At 38.8% G+C, this 17,000-nt stretch overlaps 1 protein-coding gene across 2 annotated transcripts in view; it reads right to left on the bottom strand.

Annotated features, from left to right (window-relative positions):
• Positions 1 to 17,000, bottom strand: part of tbkbp1 (TBK1 binding protein 1) — a 62,683-nt gene that overhangs the window by 19,310 nt on the left and 26,373 nt on the right. For both annotated transcript variants that reach the window (XR_008365626.1, XM_053511619.1), the window contains exons 2-6: positions 8,463 to 8,699; positions 4,572 to 4,697; positions 3,744 to 3,848; positions 3,013 to 3,160; positions 57 to 259 (exon numbers count right to left, since the gene is read on the bottom strand). Coding sequence is in view for 1 of the 2 variants with exons in the window: in XM_053511619.1 (XP_053367594.1) it covers positions 57 to 259; positions 3,013 to 3,160; positions 3,744 to 3,848; positions 4,572 to 4,697; positions 8,463 to 8,678 (798 nt within the window). In the remaining variant the exon portion in view is untranslated. The remainder of the gene's footprint in view (positions 1 to 56; positions 260 to 3,012; positions 3,161 to 3,743; positions 3,849 to 4,571; positions 4,698 to 8,462; positions 8,700 to 17,000) is intronic.

Raw genomic sequence — 17,000 nt, 5'->3', positions numbered from 1 at the left:
ACTTCTCTTAAACTTCTCTTAAACCTACTCGGTCCTAAGACTGCCAGTGTACTGACCTGTTGTCTCTGGTTGTTCTGAAGCTCTCTTAACTCTTCTTGCAGTCTTTCACATTCAGCCTTTAGCTCCTCCTCCCTCTGACATGCCCCTTGGGCCTCATGCCGTGCCCCTTCTAGCTCTGCCTCCAGCCGCTGGAGTTTTAGGTCTGAGAGAGTATCTAGACTGCGGGAGCTCTGGAGGGTCAAAGCTGGGCAGTCAAGCCCTGGTGTAGAGAAGCACAAAACATACAAAAAGTGAGGGTCAAAATTAACCCTTGTTACTCAAGTTCATATGCCTGTGAGGGCAGACGAGTAAATACTTTTGGAAATATAGTGTATGTTTGGATGTCTAAGCAGGATTTTTTTTTTTTTTTTTTTTTTTTTTGTTGTTGTTGTTATTGCTTTTTTTTATTATGAATGTAATAATGTGAAAAGAGGAGTATTGAGAAGGAAAGAAAGGGCTCATGATCCAAAGCTTAACCCATCATCTGTCAAAAATGGTGGAGGCAGTGTTATGTCATGGGCATGTATGGCTCAATGATTTTTATTAATGATGTGACTGCTGATAGAAGTAGCAGGATGAATTCTGAAGTTTATAAAGATGTACTTTCTGTTCAGATTTAGTCAAATGCTGCAGAACTACAGGTATTAGGGCACTGTCACTTTACAATTAAAGCAGCCCAAGAGCTTCTTAAGGCGAAGAAATGCAATGTTATGGAATGATCGTGGCTGCAGGAAAGGCCTGACTCAAGGGAGGAAACTCCATTTATTGGTGACATAGGTAAAATGGAGATAAAAATGGAGGCCCTAAACGATTAATGTAATGTGTTGTTAAACCTCTAGAAAACCCCTTTAGAAAGCTCTAAAGCTGAAAGTCTACATTTCAGTCACATCTTGGCTACTTCATTTCAAATCCAATGTTATGGCATACAGAGGGAAAAAAAATCAAAACCAAAAAACCCCACAACTGTCCAAATACTTATGGACCCAAGCGTGAAACATGTCTAGGCTTAAACCATACTTTCTCATCAACAGGCATCAACTGGATATTTTAAATCCATGTCAAATTTACTTCATGGACAGAATTATGAACACAAATGTGCACTCGGCATACAACAAATACAGAGCTGATACTCAAAGCTGCTGTTGTGTGACAGCCTATAATCTCATGTTTGATGTCCAAACAGGCTTTGATCCTTTTTCAGCTCACAGCCTACATCAAAAACATGTTTTATCAATTCCGCAAACCAATGGCAATACACCGGACATGCTGATACCTTTTTTAAGAAGCATTTGATAACCAAAAAAAACAACAAAAAATAACTCGGTGATTAATAAATTCAATTATATCTAATGTCTTTGATGAAAACGCAGTAGCTGCCGCAGAGCTAAATGCATGTGCCATGCACAGGGCAGCGGGCCAGCGAGGCCTCCTCGTTTCATCATGCCAAGCATGACGGCGTGGTGATGATGATGGAGGATGGGGGACTCAGGCGCATCCCGCACTTCTCCTCCAGCGTGGGTGCTATGATTCAGCAGCTCAGAAAGAAACAGTCCTTGAGCAAGCACCTATTGTGATGGTTCAGCAATCAGTGAACATGAACTACCACACACCCACGTGCACGCCTACATTACCACAGTTTTTCTCTTACACTCTGGCCATCAGTTCATACGCTTGCAGCCAAGAACTGTTTTCTTATCTCTTGCAGAAACTGTTTTTTGTTGCATTATACAAATTAGTTGAAGTGGATGCAAAAATACATCTTGCATTTCTCGATTTCACTACATGAGTCAGCTTTTGAAAGACTTTTCCCATGTACAAGACGAGGGACAGAGCCATGTTTATGACCACTGGAGTTGTGCTGATCTGTAAAGTTCTTCTATCTTTTGGCTTCTTGTTAACCTAAATTGTGTAATTTTGATAGTTTTAAGCATTTATTTCTTCAAAGAAGCAAAATTGTCTGCCAATAAAACGAGAAGTTACTCGTTAAACTAAACTTAAAAACATTATGTAACATTGTACAAATTATATTTAAAACATTTTTTTAAAACATTTTTTTTATTAAAAACATTATTTTCGATATATTCGACTAGATTCAAGATGTTTTCATTACTTTCATGGCTTTTTGCAGTGTAGGAGTATAATGCAATGCCACTTTATCTGCATGTTGATCTGCATCTACTGTAATTAGTGCACTAAATACTCTCTATCTGCAACCTGAAGTGACTTAAACCAGAAAGGTTATTTATTAATTTTTAAAAATACACCCAAACCCTCTGACACTCTGCCAGCACTGTCAGTGTTGTCACTGTGGATTCTGTTTTTGACAGCACCTCAACCTCTTATCACTTGGTCTGCAGAATTATTTTTAATCCCACTTGCATGCTTAATATTTTTGTTTGTACCTGCTTGTAATGTTCTCTAACAAAATTTAGTTGGTTCTGTTTTTCAAAATATAAATGAGCTACAAGCCTAATTTAAACAATGTTAACCAGAACAGGATGTTACTGCTGAGCAGCTGTTCATATATTTCATCTGCAAGAAAACCTAGTCCTGAGGCACACCTCTAATCCCAACCAGATGTAGTGTGAACACTTCTGGCAAGAATCAAATGCGTGAAACGTAACACGTAATGCACACTTGGTTTAATACAAATGATATCGTCATATTTTGTTATAGCCCTACTCCAGAAGTTAAAGAGTAGGGTATCAAATAGAACAAAGTTTCAAAAAATGCTAAGAAGGTGACTCAACAACAGAAGACGTTAATGACTTTTATTTCTATGTTACTATAGTTGAAAATACCAAATGCGATAATCGTACATTTGCAGGTGGAGCACTGCATTAAGATGCATGGTATTGATTCTGTATTTATAGTCATTTGTGTCTTAGGATGTGATACATGAAGATGAAAAATGTGTATGTGCATGAACAATGACTCAAGCACACACATACTGTACAGCTAAGAAGGACTCACTGTGAGTATCAGGACTGGCATGTAGCTGCAGGTACTGCATGTCTTTGCTGTGCAGTTGTGTGTTGAATTTGTGTAGAGAGCTGTCTCGCTGTCTCAGTGCAGCCTCCAGATTGTGGATGCGCTCCACATGTTTCTCCACCAAAGATGTCTTTGACACAGACAATGCACAGTATTTAACATACAGAGACATGTAATAAAAGTCAACGTCAAAAAAATGAAGACCGACTAAGAAAAGGAACAGAGTATGGCCATTGTTCTTCAGATTTATTCCTTTACACTAATAACAAAAGATGAGATTGTGCAAATGCAACAGCTGACTGGCTAACTGAGTGTGTGAGTGTGGTGAGAGGCACAGATGCTCTGACACTTGAATCATGTAATTTACAAAGCTGGCCCTTTGTCCAAAGCCTAACATTAAGCCATTTGGAATGGTTGAATAATATTGATAGTATTATCATAGTTATACAATTGAGGCTCTTCAGAATTTAGAAATAGGACTTAATACACTGCAACCTTGAGAACAAAATCATTTGCCACCTTTCGGGCCTGTGCCCTGTTAGGAGGTGAGCATAGTGGCGATTTATCAAGCAGACACCTGGTTAAATAAAGGATTAGAGCAGATGTCAGGGCTACTTATAATTTTTGCCAGTGGTGTCTGGAGCCAAAGTTAGAAAGCATGGCTATCAGGGATTTGTATGAATGTTTTAGTGAGTACCAGTGCTCAGTCTCACCATCTTGTCCAGGTCTCTTTGGAGATTAGTCTTTTCCATGTGTATCTTCTCATAAGCCTGAATGACATCTTCCAGCTGCTCTTCCCGCTCCTTACTCTTTTGAAGCTGGACACCAGATGCAACAATAAAATACAATAAAAACTTTTTAAATGAAATAAGTCTAGATCTCAAAGTTTCCCATGTAAAACTAAACATACAGTAGCATTAAAAGAAAAAAAAACAATCTCAAATGATAGTCAGCCTTGTGTTGCCAGCTTCAGTGATTATCCTATTCTAAACCTCTCAACTCTAATCTCCTGCTCTTACAGATAATGGTGGTTTGTATCAGGCTCCATTAAACTGGGTAAAGGCAATTTATTTTAAAGGGCTTTAATACCAGGACCCAGGTCTAGCTTGCCGTAAATCTCTGGGTCTAAGCAAGAGCAAATAAACAAAAAGGAATAGAAAAAAGAAATGGTTAAGACTGAAATAAAAGATGAAGGTCACTGCTGCATAGCAAGGCAGGGAGAGAGGTGAGCGATAAGGGATGCAGTCATACAATAATGTACATCAGAGAAACATCAGAGGCTCCTGGGTGAAAGCAGCTTTTATTAATTAGCATGTAACAAGCAATAAGAGGCATCAGAATTAGACTCAGTTAAAAAAAAGGGTGATTTTTTTTTTTGTCTTTACACAACTGCTATAGGAAAAAGCTTATACTTGCCTCACCAAGAGTGACGCATAGAAATCTGATTAAAATCACAAAGCTAGTTCTACACTCACTGGCTCTGCCAGAAGGAAGATAAACAGCTAAACCAAATTGTGTTGTATTGCATCATAAACTCTCACCTCGTGAGTGAGGATGTTGATTCTCTGCTGAAGATTGCCATTCTCAGACTGAAGCAGGGCTGTATCTTTGGGCTCGAAGGAGCAGTAGGAGTTCCTGTCTTCGCCAAAGTCATTGATCATAGGAAACTGCACACAAAAGACCATTCGGGCGCATTTTTTACGTCATGCTATTGTATAAATGTCTCATAATTAAATCCTTCCCATAATATGGTATAAATGTGCTATTGCCGAGAATGCAACACTCTCTGGTGGGATAAGATTATTACACTGATTCGGATGAACAAACAACAAACCACCCAGGATGCAGAACATCTGAGATTATTTTTATTTTTGTGTTATGAAGTAATTCATAACAAAACTCAGAAGCACATAATAGAAATTTCAACTCTATATGCAGTACATAAAGAAGTGGCAGGTTTTATACAGTAATAACGGATGAAAGTCTTTTGTAACTATGGAGTACACATTTATTTAGCCATTCCGTACCAAAGCTAGAACAGAGTGTTCTTAAATGTAGGCAGAATACGCAATTTTATTTTGCATCTCTTCTTATGCAATCTCTGATCGGATAATAAAACCCAATATCATATTACTAAAAGCAATGCCTCTGTTCCTGGAGTTCTGCAGGCTTGCAATGATTCTAGTGCTGAAATGAGTCCATGTTATACTTTGTAAAATCTCTAGCTATATGAGTTTAGACACTATCAATTCTGTCATGTTGGTTCCTGAAGACACTCCCTTGTTGATGAAAGTTCTAAAGCAATACTGGAAACGTTCAAGCTGTCTTGGAACTTTATCCGGAGATTGAGTCATATCAACTTGACTTCTTACTTCTTACTTACATACAGTATGTAGAAACGTTTCACTCCTCATCCAAGTAGCTTCTGCGGTCTGAGGAAAATTGGCAAATTCCTTATATTTGTATCCTCCAGGGTCAAAAAGGTCCTGTCTCAAAATGCTTGTAACGTGAACAATGGAGAAGGTGAGAGTAGGAGTAAGAGTTGGGGTGGGGGGGCAGGATTGTTAAGAAGAAATAGCAATAGAGAGAGCTTAGGGGGAGAGAGAGAGAGAGTCCTTAAGTGTGGCTTTCCTGGTGGACCTGTAAAGAGGTCTTGATCTTGCTGGGGAAGGATGAAAGGGCAGCATGAAAAAGGAGACTTGAGAAAATAGTAGGTTGTGCCTAAGACCTCCAACTCTGCTGAGAGAAGGATATTTCCAGTCTCGTATTTTTCATGCTGCTGTCTCTCAACTGTGAGATGTGGCATAAATTGTGTTATGCCCTGGTATTAGACCATTTTCATTGCTTTGGATAAGGGTGTTTGCCAAATGCCACAAATGTAAATATTTCCTCACAATATTTCTAAGGTTAGACCTGACCAACTAATGCAACTCCAGACCATAACATTGAGATTTGTACATTGGCCACTATGCATGATGTGTGCATTGGTTCATACATTTCCCTTCTTATCCTGATGCACCCATGGCTCTGGCATAGGGCAAATCTGAACTCTCAATCTCAAGTCCGAATGACTTTATAATATCTTTCTGTTTCTTAGCATGTTTTTACAATTAACCCCACTAACAAGTGACTTTCTTACTGCCACACAGCAGTTTAGCCCCAGTCCTGCAATTTCTTTTCACATTGTATGTGTGGAAATGGTGTTAAGCTGTGAAACCTACTACTGATTTTTTTTTTCACATGATGCAGTTTCATCATGTGTTTAAGTGATCTCCAATTATGTTGTTCTTTCCCCTTTTCTGCACTGCACGTGGCAACCAAGCCATGCTGCAACCATATATTCAGTGGACAAATAATCAAACTTGTCAGAATTTGTACATTTGTGCATTATAATTTTTTTTTAATATTTTGAATGATCTCATGAAATTTTGGAAGATACAGTGCAGGACTAATCATCAAAATAAACAAAAAAAGCTTGAAATATTTAACTTTAAGTGTAATGAATTGGAAATACAGTATATGCTTTTATGAACTTTCAGAAGAAATTCCACAATATTAAAGTTGTTAGAGAGGGGAAGAATGCAAATGTATTCATTACAAGACACATAAAAGATGAAGACACACAGAACAGAGTAACAAGAAGAAGAAAGCTGTGTGTGTAAGAATTGGCCTGTCACACATCACTGTTATTACTAATTACAGTGTTATTTACTGCGTATTTCCGATGACAATATTAGCAAAAATGCATTACCAGTTCCAGATAATGATTTTGTATGAATATTCAGCTCATGTTTTTAAATGGCAGGTGATATTTTGCTGGCTAGTTAATTGCACAGCTAATGATGAGATAAATACTGTGAATATCTGAATGTCATATTAGCTACAATACATTCATGCATTGGAGAAATTCCTCATTCCTGGGATTGTGCGTTGTAACTACAGGGTGTCAATCAGGGAAACAAAAAAAGCTTCTCATTTGTCCCACACTAGCAAGCCAAGAAATAAAAAAAATAACCTTCTTTTTATGCTTATGAATTAGGGCTGTGTGTCAGCTCAGAAAATCCGAGTGCTGGCAAGGAGATGACTAAGTTTTTACATAACAAGTTATTGCAACTCAAATACAACACACCCATTATACCTCGCACACTTCACCTTCACACAAATTGCATTAGGAGCTTTAAAGAGTGGAGCGTGTGAATTTGATTGAGTGTTTCTCCGTGAACTGAGTGCTCTGAGGTCTGTGCTGAGCACCATGTCCCTGAAAACAGCTGCTGTTCACCACCTAGCCCTGCTGTCACACCTACGTACACCTGCTGAGGCAGGAGTGACTCAAAGTGCTATAAATGGAGCACTCTCTCATTTTGACCTGCATAGCACAAACAGCAGAGTTCCTTTAGCACATATACTATCACATATAAACTGCTCTGGTCCATATGCTCTTAAATGTCCATCTGGGAAGTTGTTAGCATCTAGTGTAGCCTCACCCAGTCTGGCCTAGCATAGGATCTGTTTCAGGGAAGAGCTTAGTGCAGCAATATCGCTCAGCCGTGTGCTACAACAGCACCGGGAAGATTAATGATGCAATTACAGACAGCAAGAAAGAGGCCACATTCTATTGGGTGCACAGGATGAGGATGATCTAAAATGATACACAAAGATCATGCTGAGTTCTTGTAATTATAGGCTCATCAATAAATGTTCACACCTAAACTTTGCCATTAATATTAATCATTTTCATATTAGTAATACACTCCTGTGTTTTCATTGTATTGCATTAATAAGTCTTATAGTGTTTGTCCAGGCATGGTTTCATATCTTGCTGAGGATCAAATGTCCTAAAAAGAAGTTACTGAGATTAAGGTTATGGTTAGTTTGACGTAGCTGCATTTAATTAAGTCAGTCAAATGTTTTCTCACAGAAATTAAGACAGGCCTGTGTGTTTTATGTATGTATGAATGTATGCATGTATGTATGCATTTACTGTATGGATGGAGTGTCCCATACAAAAACAGAATAGCGTATACTGCAAGCATTGTCACTGTATTCCATAAACCTCTTTTTGTAATCTATTTTGTAATCTATTTCCACTCAATATTTATTATTGTAAACATTCCTACACCTGCAATATTACAGATGGTAAAATTTTATTCTGCCAAGCTCGCAGTCCAGCTGGGTTATAAATAAAGATCTTTTATACAGCACATCTGCGTCTAAGCAATACTCTTCGGGAAGCTCACTTTGTGATTATTAATGTCTTCCAAAGAGATCAACTTCTCAGTAACAATGAGGCTTTTCAATTATATAGACAATCAAAGTGTTCACTGATCACAGCTGCTCCACCGGGTGAGACTGCACATGAAGCTAATGCCTGATAAGCTTCCAATTTGATGCCTCATCTCTTGTGGCAGATTTGCCCCCCGAGGCTACATTACCTTTATCTCATATAGCTTCAGCTTCCTTTTGATGTCGGTGTTCTCCCTCTCCAGGCCGGCCAGTCGGGTCTTGATGTCCTGGTAAGCGCTGATGAGGGCGAAGTGGGAGGCCGAGTACATGTCCTCTGGTAAGGGTGATCCCGCCCAGCAGCCATCCTCTTTCAGTCCCTCATTTCCTCCTAGCAATCCCAGCTCCCCCCCGAACAGAGACTCCATCACTCACTCCTCTTCCTCAGCCTGGGACAGAGATACAGAAATAGATTTATATGTATTGTAAGTTCCTATCTCTGGCTTGACTGCACACATTTTGGTCTCACTTGATTAGCATGAGTGGCTAAGGTGCTGTCCATGCAACCCAATACCCAGTGTTACACAGAACTTTCCCTAGGGAGTTGGCGAAATCTGCAGGCTCTTCCGATTGTATAGATGTTGTAAAAAAAAAAAAAAAGGGGGTGGATAGACACCAGGCGGCTGGACTAGGCACTAGGACTAGGCTGTGGATAGACACTAGGCGGTTTATTAAATATTCATTAAGTATATAAAAATAAAAATCCTTATCTTTTAAAACAGCACAAAAAACAAGCATTTTTGAACAAGATTACAACTGTAACATTCGGTATTTATAAGATAAGGAGACATTGGCAATCCTTGTGGCTTTATACACTATATTGCCAAAAGTATTCACTTGTCTGCCTTCACTTGCATATGAACTTGAGTAACATCCAATTCTTAATCCATAGGGTTTAATATGATGTTGGCCCACCCTTTGCAGCTATAACAGCTTCAACTCTTTTGGGAAGGCTTTCTACAAAGTTTAGAAGTGTATTCATGGTAATTTTTGACCAATATTCCAGAATCAGATTTGTAAGGTCAGACACTGATGTTTGATGATAAGGCCTGGCACCATGGAGTCTCCGCTCTAATTCACCAAATAGACCTTGTTTTGTGCAGTGGTGTGCAGTTATGTTAGGTTTTTTTTCAGTCAATATTAGACAGCTATTTAAGTTTGATAGAAAAATATTAAAAGCTCTGTTAATCAAATAAGACAAATCGGTTGTACTGTATTGTGAAGGAAGTATTTTTTAATAAACATAAAAGCCATTTCCTATACAAAAATGGCCACTTTGATATTCATCCTCGCCATGATCCACCTAACTACTTCCACTTCCTAGTGTTCTCCTGACCTTCCGTTCCCATATTCCAATCAAGAGCTTCACTATCTCTGCTCCTGCTAATTCTCCACACACCTGATATCACTTCATCATTAGACACTCTTTATAGGGCTCACCTAGACTTACAGCCCAGTTTTCTTGGGTTTTCTTTGTTCCCGTCTCATGTGTATATTGACCTCATTTTCTTGTTTTCGGATTTTTCGTACTTAGTCTCTTGATTTGGCTTTTTAGTTTGACCTGGTTCCTGACAACTTCATGGATTGTGATCTACGCTTTGCTGCCTCGATTTTGTTACGTTTCATCGCTCTTGGATTGATCCCCGTCTCTTTCCACCTTTGATCACAAACCTGCGTTCTTTAAACGTTGTTCACATTCACCTCCACTTACAGATTTTACAGCACGGAGACGTTATGGAGATATTGACTCTGATCTCTCTCTCTTTGATCACTAATCTGTGCTCCATAAAGCTTTTTTACTTTCACCTTTGCTTCTGGATATTATGGAGATATTGACTTTGAATTGCACCTCTTTCTCTTTGATCACTAATTTGCATTCAACTAAAGTTGCTCACATATACAAATTTTTCCAACACTAGGACACATTGAGATTTTGATTCTAATCTTCGCCTCAGTCACATTTGTAACAAAACTGCTCACACATTCAGTCTCTTTGGTTTCCCTCACCTTAGACGGTATGCTCTTGGGTCCTGTCTGATCTCCACATAGTCAGACATGAGCATCTGTTGCAAAGTTTCTTGTTTACCTCATGGTTCAAGTGCAGCAACTCCAAGCTGCCCTTCTTCCAGTCTCTGCCACAGCTCCAGAACGGGAACCTCATCTTACTCCCTCTCAGATTTATGATGGTGAGCCAGGGACCTGCTGTTCCCGCCTCTCCCAGTTCTAAAACTGCAGACCTCTACTGTACCTTTGATACTCAACATTCAAAGGTGGCTTATATGATTACCCTCTTGGGGAATGGCAGTATGGGATGCCTATGAGCTCTGCTGCACCAGTTTTGATAAGTTTTCTAAGGAGATGAAGAGACTCTTTGACTGCTCGTCCGCTGTCCGTAAAGCTGCAGAAAAGATACTAAGACTTATTGATTACAGTACGTCTCATCACTCAGACCATACCTTTTATTCTACATGTCTCTGGTAGGAAGAGAGAACATTTATTTCTATCACTGACAGTTCTCATACCCCTGGTTTACCCTCCATTATCCACACATCAACTGGGTATAGAGCTTGTCTTGCCTAGCGTCATGCCTACACTATGAACATCTTAATTCGTCTAATGATCTGTCAGATTACTCAGACCTCAAGCTGGTATTCAGCAAAGCATGACCCCTTTCACTTCCTCCCCATAGACCTTATGACCCAATAGACAAGCCATGCACTGTTACATCACAGGCCATTTTCCTCCATGGCAGGTACTGGGGTTTTTTTTTTATCAGGGGGGAGACTGCCACTGTAACGCCACATGTACATCTGGTGCTACAAAGACTTTTTGAAAATAAAGTAAAAAAATAACTATTTCACCATGACTCAATTTCTTTCCTAGGCTTCATCTCGCTGTCCAAGATCCAGATGGAGCCTGTCAAGCTGAAGCCCGTCACAGATTGGCCAACCCCTACTTCTAGATGTGATCTGCGCTTCCTTGGTTTTGCCTATTTCTATCAGCCATTCTTAAGAAACTACAGAAGCAGCTCCCCTCGGGACCCTAACTTCCTCAAAGCTTCACCTTCACTGAAACGAATGTGCAGAAGAGGCCCTTTTCAAGCTCAAGAGAAATCCACTACAATTTTTAGGTGATAGACACTAGGTGGTTTATTAGACACTAGGTGGATACTCCTCGAAAATAGGGATGGCAGTTCCTCCTTCACCCTCAGCCTGACAATCCTGACAAGTGAACTTAAAAACTGAAAAAAGAAATGGTTTTCATTATTATATATACTTATTATGACTGTGGTGTGCATCAATAGTACACTGTATAGGGCTATATTGTAGGTAGCATCATAATTGGCAAACATTTGACCTTTCATGGTAATACAAAAAAATAAGAATAAAAAATGATGATTAGAGAACACCGGGGACATTACAAACGTTTTTACACCAGCACTGCATGGGATCTGAGGGAACATATCATCAAAAAGTGATGCCGAAAGCCATTTAGAATAAATATCAATATAATAAAGGTAAATTTAAGAACTGTGTGACTGCTTAACAAACTACCATTTTTTTCAATTTTGGCTTTCCTGAATCTGATGCCAATCCATTTAAAATAATTCAAGATAGGTCTCGTCACTAAAGATTCAAGATTGCATATCCAAAATTCAAAGAACTTCATTTATACCAGAGTAAAATTACTTCTCCTTACAGTTGCTCCCTGTTAAAAAATCAATGAAGAAAGGAAGCACATCAACACAATTTCAATTATGTGTGGACTGCTGATGCAGTTACCTGACTACTGAATAAGTCTATTACTAATATAAAACACTCCTTGTAGAGTCAGTTAATCGTTGCTGATGTTGTCATTAATCGAAAAGTCGACTGAATTATATGTCAGTGATCTGATGTGATGACTTTGCACTCTTGAGTTTGTGTTGCGTTAAGTTGATCCATCAGACTCACCATGAGACTTAATGAGACACCACTGCCAAAACATGGCTACCAACCTGATGAGAATTGTGAGGAGAATTCACCGCACACCATATGAGTCAGCCACACCATACTTATTGAACTATTTTCAGTCTCTTGTGTGTGTATTATACTGTATATGTACAAAAAAAAGGAAAAGAAATCTTGGCTAGGCGCCTCCACTCTCTCCATTTTTCTTCTTCTTTTCTCTCCTTTAGGGGTAATCCAAAAGAACACCCACACACACTGATGCATTTGCTCAGGCATGGGTAAGCAGCATGTACACAGAAGGAGGAAGGGAGAGATTGCTTCTCTGATGCAAACGAATGTGTGTTGGTGGAGGACAGTAAAGTAATTTCCAGGCATTTGAAACCTTGATATCAATGTATTCATGTCCTGAAGCTTGCCCTGAGCTTCTATTTCTGTAAGAGCCAGGTGCATGGCTGATGCTGGGCCTGCCATTTTATTTTATCAATTACCATATGTGTGGTCTAAAAAGCTACAGGAAGAAGATGATTCAGAAATACCTATTCATCCACCACTACTGTCATGTCTAAAAGCATGGTGATCAAAAAAGAAAAATCATGTTAAGGCTTGAAATTCTAGCAATAGAAGGGAATAAAATTGGACTGTCGGGGCATTAATATGATGATATAGATAGTATGATAGATATCAATCTTTATCCAGATTAGTATCTGCTTTAGCTCTACACAACAACATTAAGGATCTTTTATATCCAAACACATATACACACCTCCATGACTAAAACACTTAAATCCTAGTGTAAAAGGCAGAGTGACACCAAAATGACTGACAGGCAGATCACACTTTTTGTAGCAGGTAGTGTTGCAGCGCTGGGATCTCCGGTTAGATAATAAGCTTGAGGCACTGGAGTTTCTATATGTGCTCTCCCTGTGTCTTTGTTGGTTTTCAGTTCTCTTGGTATCCCTTCTTACAAAAACTTGCCAGAAGGTGGACGGGCTATTCTAAATAGCCGCTAGGTGTGAATGAGTGTGTGAATGAGTGTGTGAATGTGTGTGTGTGTGTGTGCACATGGCGCCGTTTAGTGGACTAATGCAGGGAGCATAACTTTCGGTTCAGATTTGGGGGATTGAGATCTCCACCCATGTACAGTAGATGGTGTCAAAGTTTTGTGTGGTCATTTCATTGTGTATGTGCTTCATTGTATTGCTTTAGCCTGCTGTTACTGCTGCATGCTTGAGAAGATGTGAAGGATGGGTCTCTAGGATGCAACCCAAAAGTCTCTAGGATGCAACCTAAAAGTTATTCTTTGCTTGCCACTTACTGGGGTGTTAACTGTATAAAAAATACTGGACAAACCCTCCATATAAACACCCATTTTCTGAATAGCGGTTGTGAAGCTTAAAAGTGGAAGCCTCTGGCCACAGAGGGCCTGGAGCCTATCCCAGGAGGCTTAGAGCACGAGGCAAGGTACACCCTGGACAGGGTGCCAATCCATCGCAGGGCACACACACATAAATACACTCATTCACACACTATGGTCAATTTGGAAACGCCAGTTAGCCTATTCTGCATGTCTTTGGACTGTGGGGGAAAAAACGGAGTCCCCGGAGAAAACATGCAAACTCTGAAGAAAACCGAGCCTGTCTGTTGTTTCCCCACCTACTTAACTTAGCCACCACACACAAGCTAGCAAGCTTAGCTCAAATTAGCTATGCCCCTAATTATGCATCGCATTACGGCATAATATAATTTTAACTGTTGCATTTTTTTAAAAATCACCTCATACTAGCTATTGAGACCAAAACCTTTTTGTACCAGGCTGCAAAGGATTTTGGGAATAAATACTATGGTCTTCATTGGCCTTCGTGGTCCCTTGTTGGACTACAGAGGTTGCTAGATAGATTTATGGATGAATTGTGCATTTTAACATGAGTGACAGACCCCCAGTGGTCATTTGAAGAACTGCGTGTTTTTGACTTCTGAATTGGACTCATTTCTCAGAATCAGAGGCTGACCCTTGGTTGTAAATTATGCCTATGGACTAATTGTCCTAGGACAATCTATAGACCTGGAATAAAGGAATGATCGACAGCCAAGTACAAGCACCACTTATTCCGATGAAACCATATTAGTCCTTATCTCTTGATTTTTTCCCCTCTTGTTCATCACTGCTGCTCTGTTCTGTTGTTTTCATGGCATGGCAAGACTGGAAGAGACATTTCATTGACAGCTGGCTGGCAGGATGTTAGGAGAAAATCAAATATTACAAAGTGTTCTCATTTAAAAGCACTGGGCAAAGGATAACCTGTGGATATTAAATCTTTCAAGTATAAAAGCATCTCATTTTAAACTGCCAGATATTGAAAGTAACCACACACACACACACACACATGCACACGTACAGCATTTAGCCTAAGAAGCAGACAAAGCTTATACAAGCTTATAAACTATTTTACAAAGTAAGAATATCCTAAAAGAAACTTTGATGATAAATTACCATCTTGGCAATTTGAGAAATTGAAAAGAACATCATGTGCGAAATCAATGTTTCGCAACAGTGATATGTGGCACTGGCTAAATAAAATCTATGCCTGTAATTTGTATTCAGCTAATCTTATAGTAAACAAATTTATTAGAATCAGGTGATTAAACCTTTCATATCTTAAGATTACAGAATGATAAAATACTGGCAGTGTTATTATTTTTATAGAATTGTTTTGCAATCAAATATAAGATGCATGAGAGAAACCATACCATTTGTGTCTTATTGTTTGATGTTTTAATCAAATTCTTTCAATTTAAAATTAGCCATTGTCTGATAAAGCAAGGATGTTTTGGTTCTGCATAGCAGGATTATTATTATAAATCATAAATCAATGGATCAATATACTGTACACTGCAGAAATATACAGGAAATACACAAAAATATATACAGCTTAATCCACATGCTCTTCAGCTTATTGCTTTCAGAGCCCGAGCAATAATACTTTAGTACAGTACTAATATGACATAAAATATCAGTCCCACAACATCTTACCACCAATTTCTTATGTGTACTGTATATAACAAGCATCTAATATAATCTTTCAAAAGTAACCAAAAAATTACAAATGATTTAAAAGAGGCAGTATATTAGAAATTATTTATTATATTGGACACTTCTGTCTGACTAAAGAGAAACGTTGGCTGGGTATCTTAATTTAAGCTGTGATAATACAGTATGTGCCGTGTTTTGGGTTAGTACTGTGTGATGCATATGTTAATGGCAGCAGATTGTGTGTGTGTGTGTGTGTGTGTGGGAAAGTGCAGTCCTAACTGAATCTATATGTGCTTGGCTCGGAACAAAACAAAATATCACAGCTAGTGTAGTGATTGCTTGCAATGTGTTAGAACTGAAATGAGCAAGTGTCCATACAATCTGGGCCTCCGACTAAACCCTCACACAAAACGAATCACCCCCTCCTCCAGAAACGACTATTTACACACGTCTTCCTTAGCCTTCTGTCCACACTAGGACCACACATTTTTGTTTCTGCATGCATGATTTATTTGCTTCTTATGTAGTCTCGCAGTACATAATATACTGTAACTCATAGTCCTGTTTATCCTTTTCATTAAACTACAGTCTGTTTTTGCCACCCTTTTGGACTGGACAGTCAGATTTGGCCTTTTTTTGGACAGTTTCGGCCTTTGTTCTTTGATTGTTATCTGGTTCTGCATATTTATTATTTATAAGTTGGGGGTTTGTAGATTATGGTTTTGTTTTATCTGGCTTCATGAAACTTTACACTGAGATCTGATTACTCACATGTCTGTAAACAGAGATGCAAATTTGTATAAATAAAAGAAAGGTTTTGTCTGTATATTGGTTACAACTTGTTTTTTTTAATGATATTGTTTCATATATTGGAGAACCCGCAACCAGTCTTAGAAAATTTCTGTCTGTATGTCTGTATATCTGTATGTCTGTCCAGCTGATTTTTGCCACAACATCATGCAAAACTGGCTTGGCAGAATGAAATTAAAATTTGCCAATCCGGTGTTTGCCTAAAGGTATTAAATCAAAATGTTATGAGTAGTTTTCTGCCAGATTACCTCATAGCAGCCAACGCTTATTTGGATGAATATAGCGCTTTTGCCCTCAAAGTAGGTGTAGCTATTCGCGTCACTCAACAAGACCAATCAAATGCGATAGTTTACAGTAAATACACAAATATGTGGAAGACACATGTTGGCTTACCCCCAAAAAAGGTCTAAGACAACATGTCTGTTTAACTTGCAGCCTTGCAGCTGGTACTAAATCATACTGCTTGGTGAAATAACTACGTGTAACTTGCCTAAGGTTGTTACTATGAGTCTGGGCTCAAACTTGCAACCTTCTGATCATATGTTAAGCGCTGAGACACAACAGTAATATAAACAATAATAATCCTGATTCTGATGTATAATTCACTCAAACATTCTGTCAAGTTAGTTGTTATCTAACAGACTATCACCAACACCTTACTACAGTTCTGTATATTCTTTGTTGTAAATTGCATAATATCTGATGAATTTGTCTAAGCATATAAAAACAGTGTTCTATAACAGTAGAGTAAAGTTTTACACAACTATTTGTTAGATTTTTGTAAGCTTCAACCTCAAGGTACATCCTGTGACTTATGTTGATTACAGGCAGAGGTGGGAGAATTTGAGAGAGGAACATGAGGACTACGTTCTGCCATTGCCCTTTGCTAAACATGAGCC

The sequence above is a fragment of the Clarias gariepinus genome, chromosome 14 (assembly GCF_024256425.1).
Source record: "Clarias gariepinus isolate MV-2021 ecotype Netherlands chromosome 14, CGAR_prim_01v2, whole genome shotgun sequence".
In the NCBI taxonomy this organism is placed as follows: Eukaryota; Metazoa; Chordata; class Actinopteri; order Siluriformes; family Clariidae; genus Clarias; species Clarias gariepinus.
The sequence above is the reverse complement of the archived record's forward strand: the minus strand, read 5'-3'. Positions and strand labels throughout refer to the sequence as shown.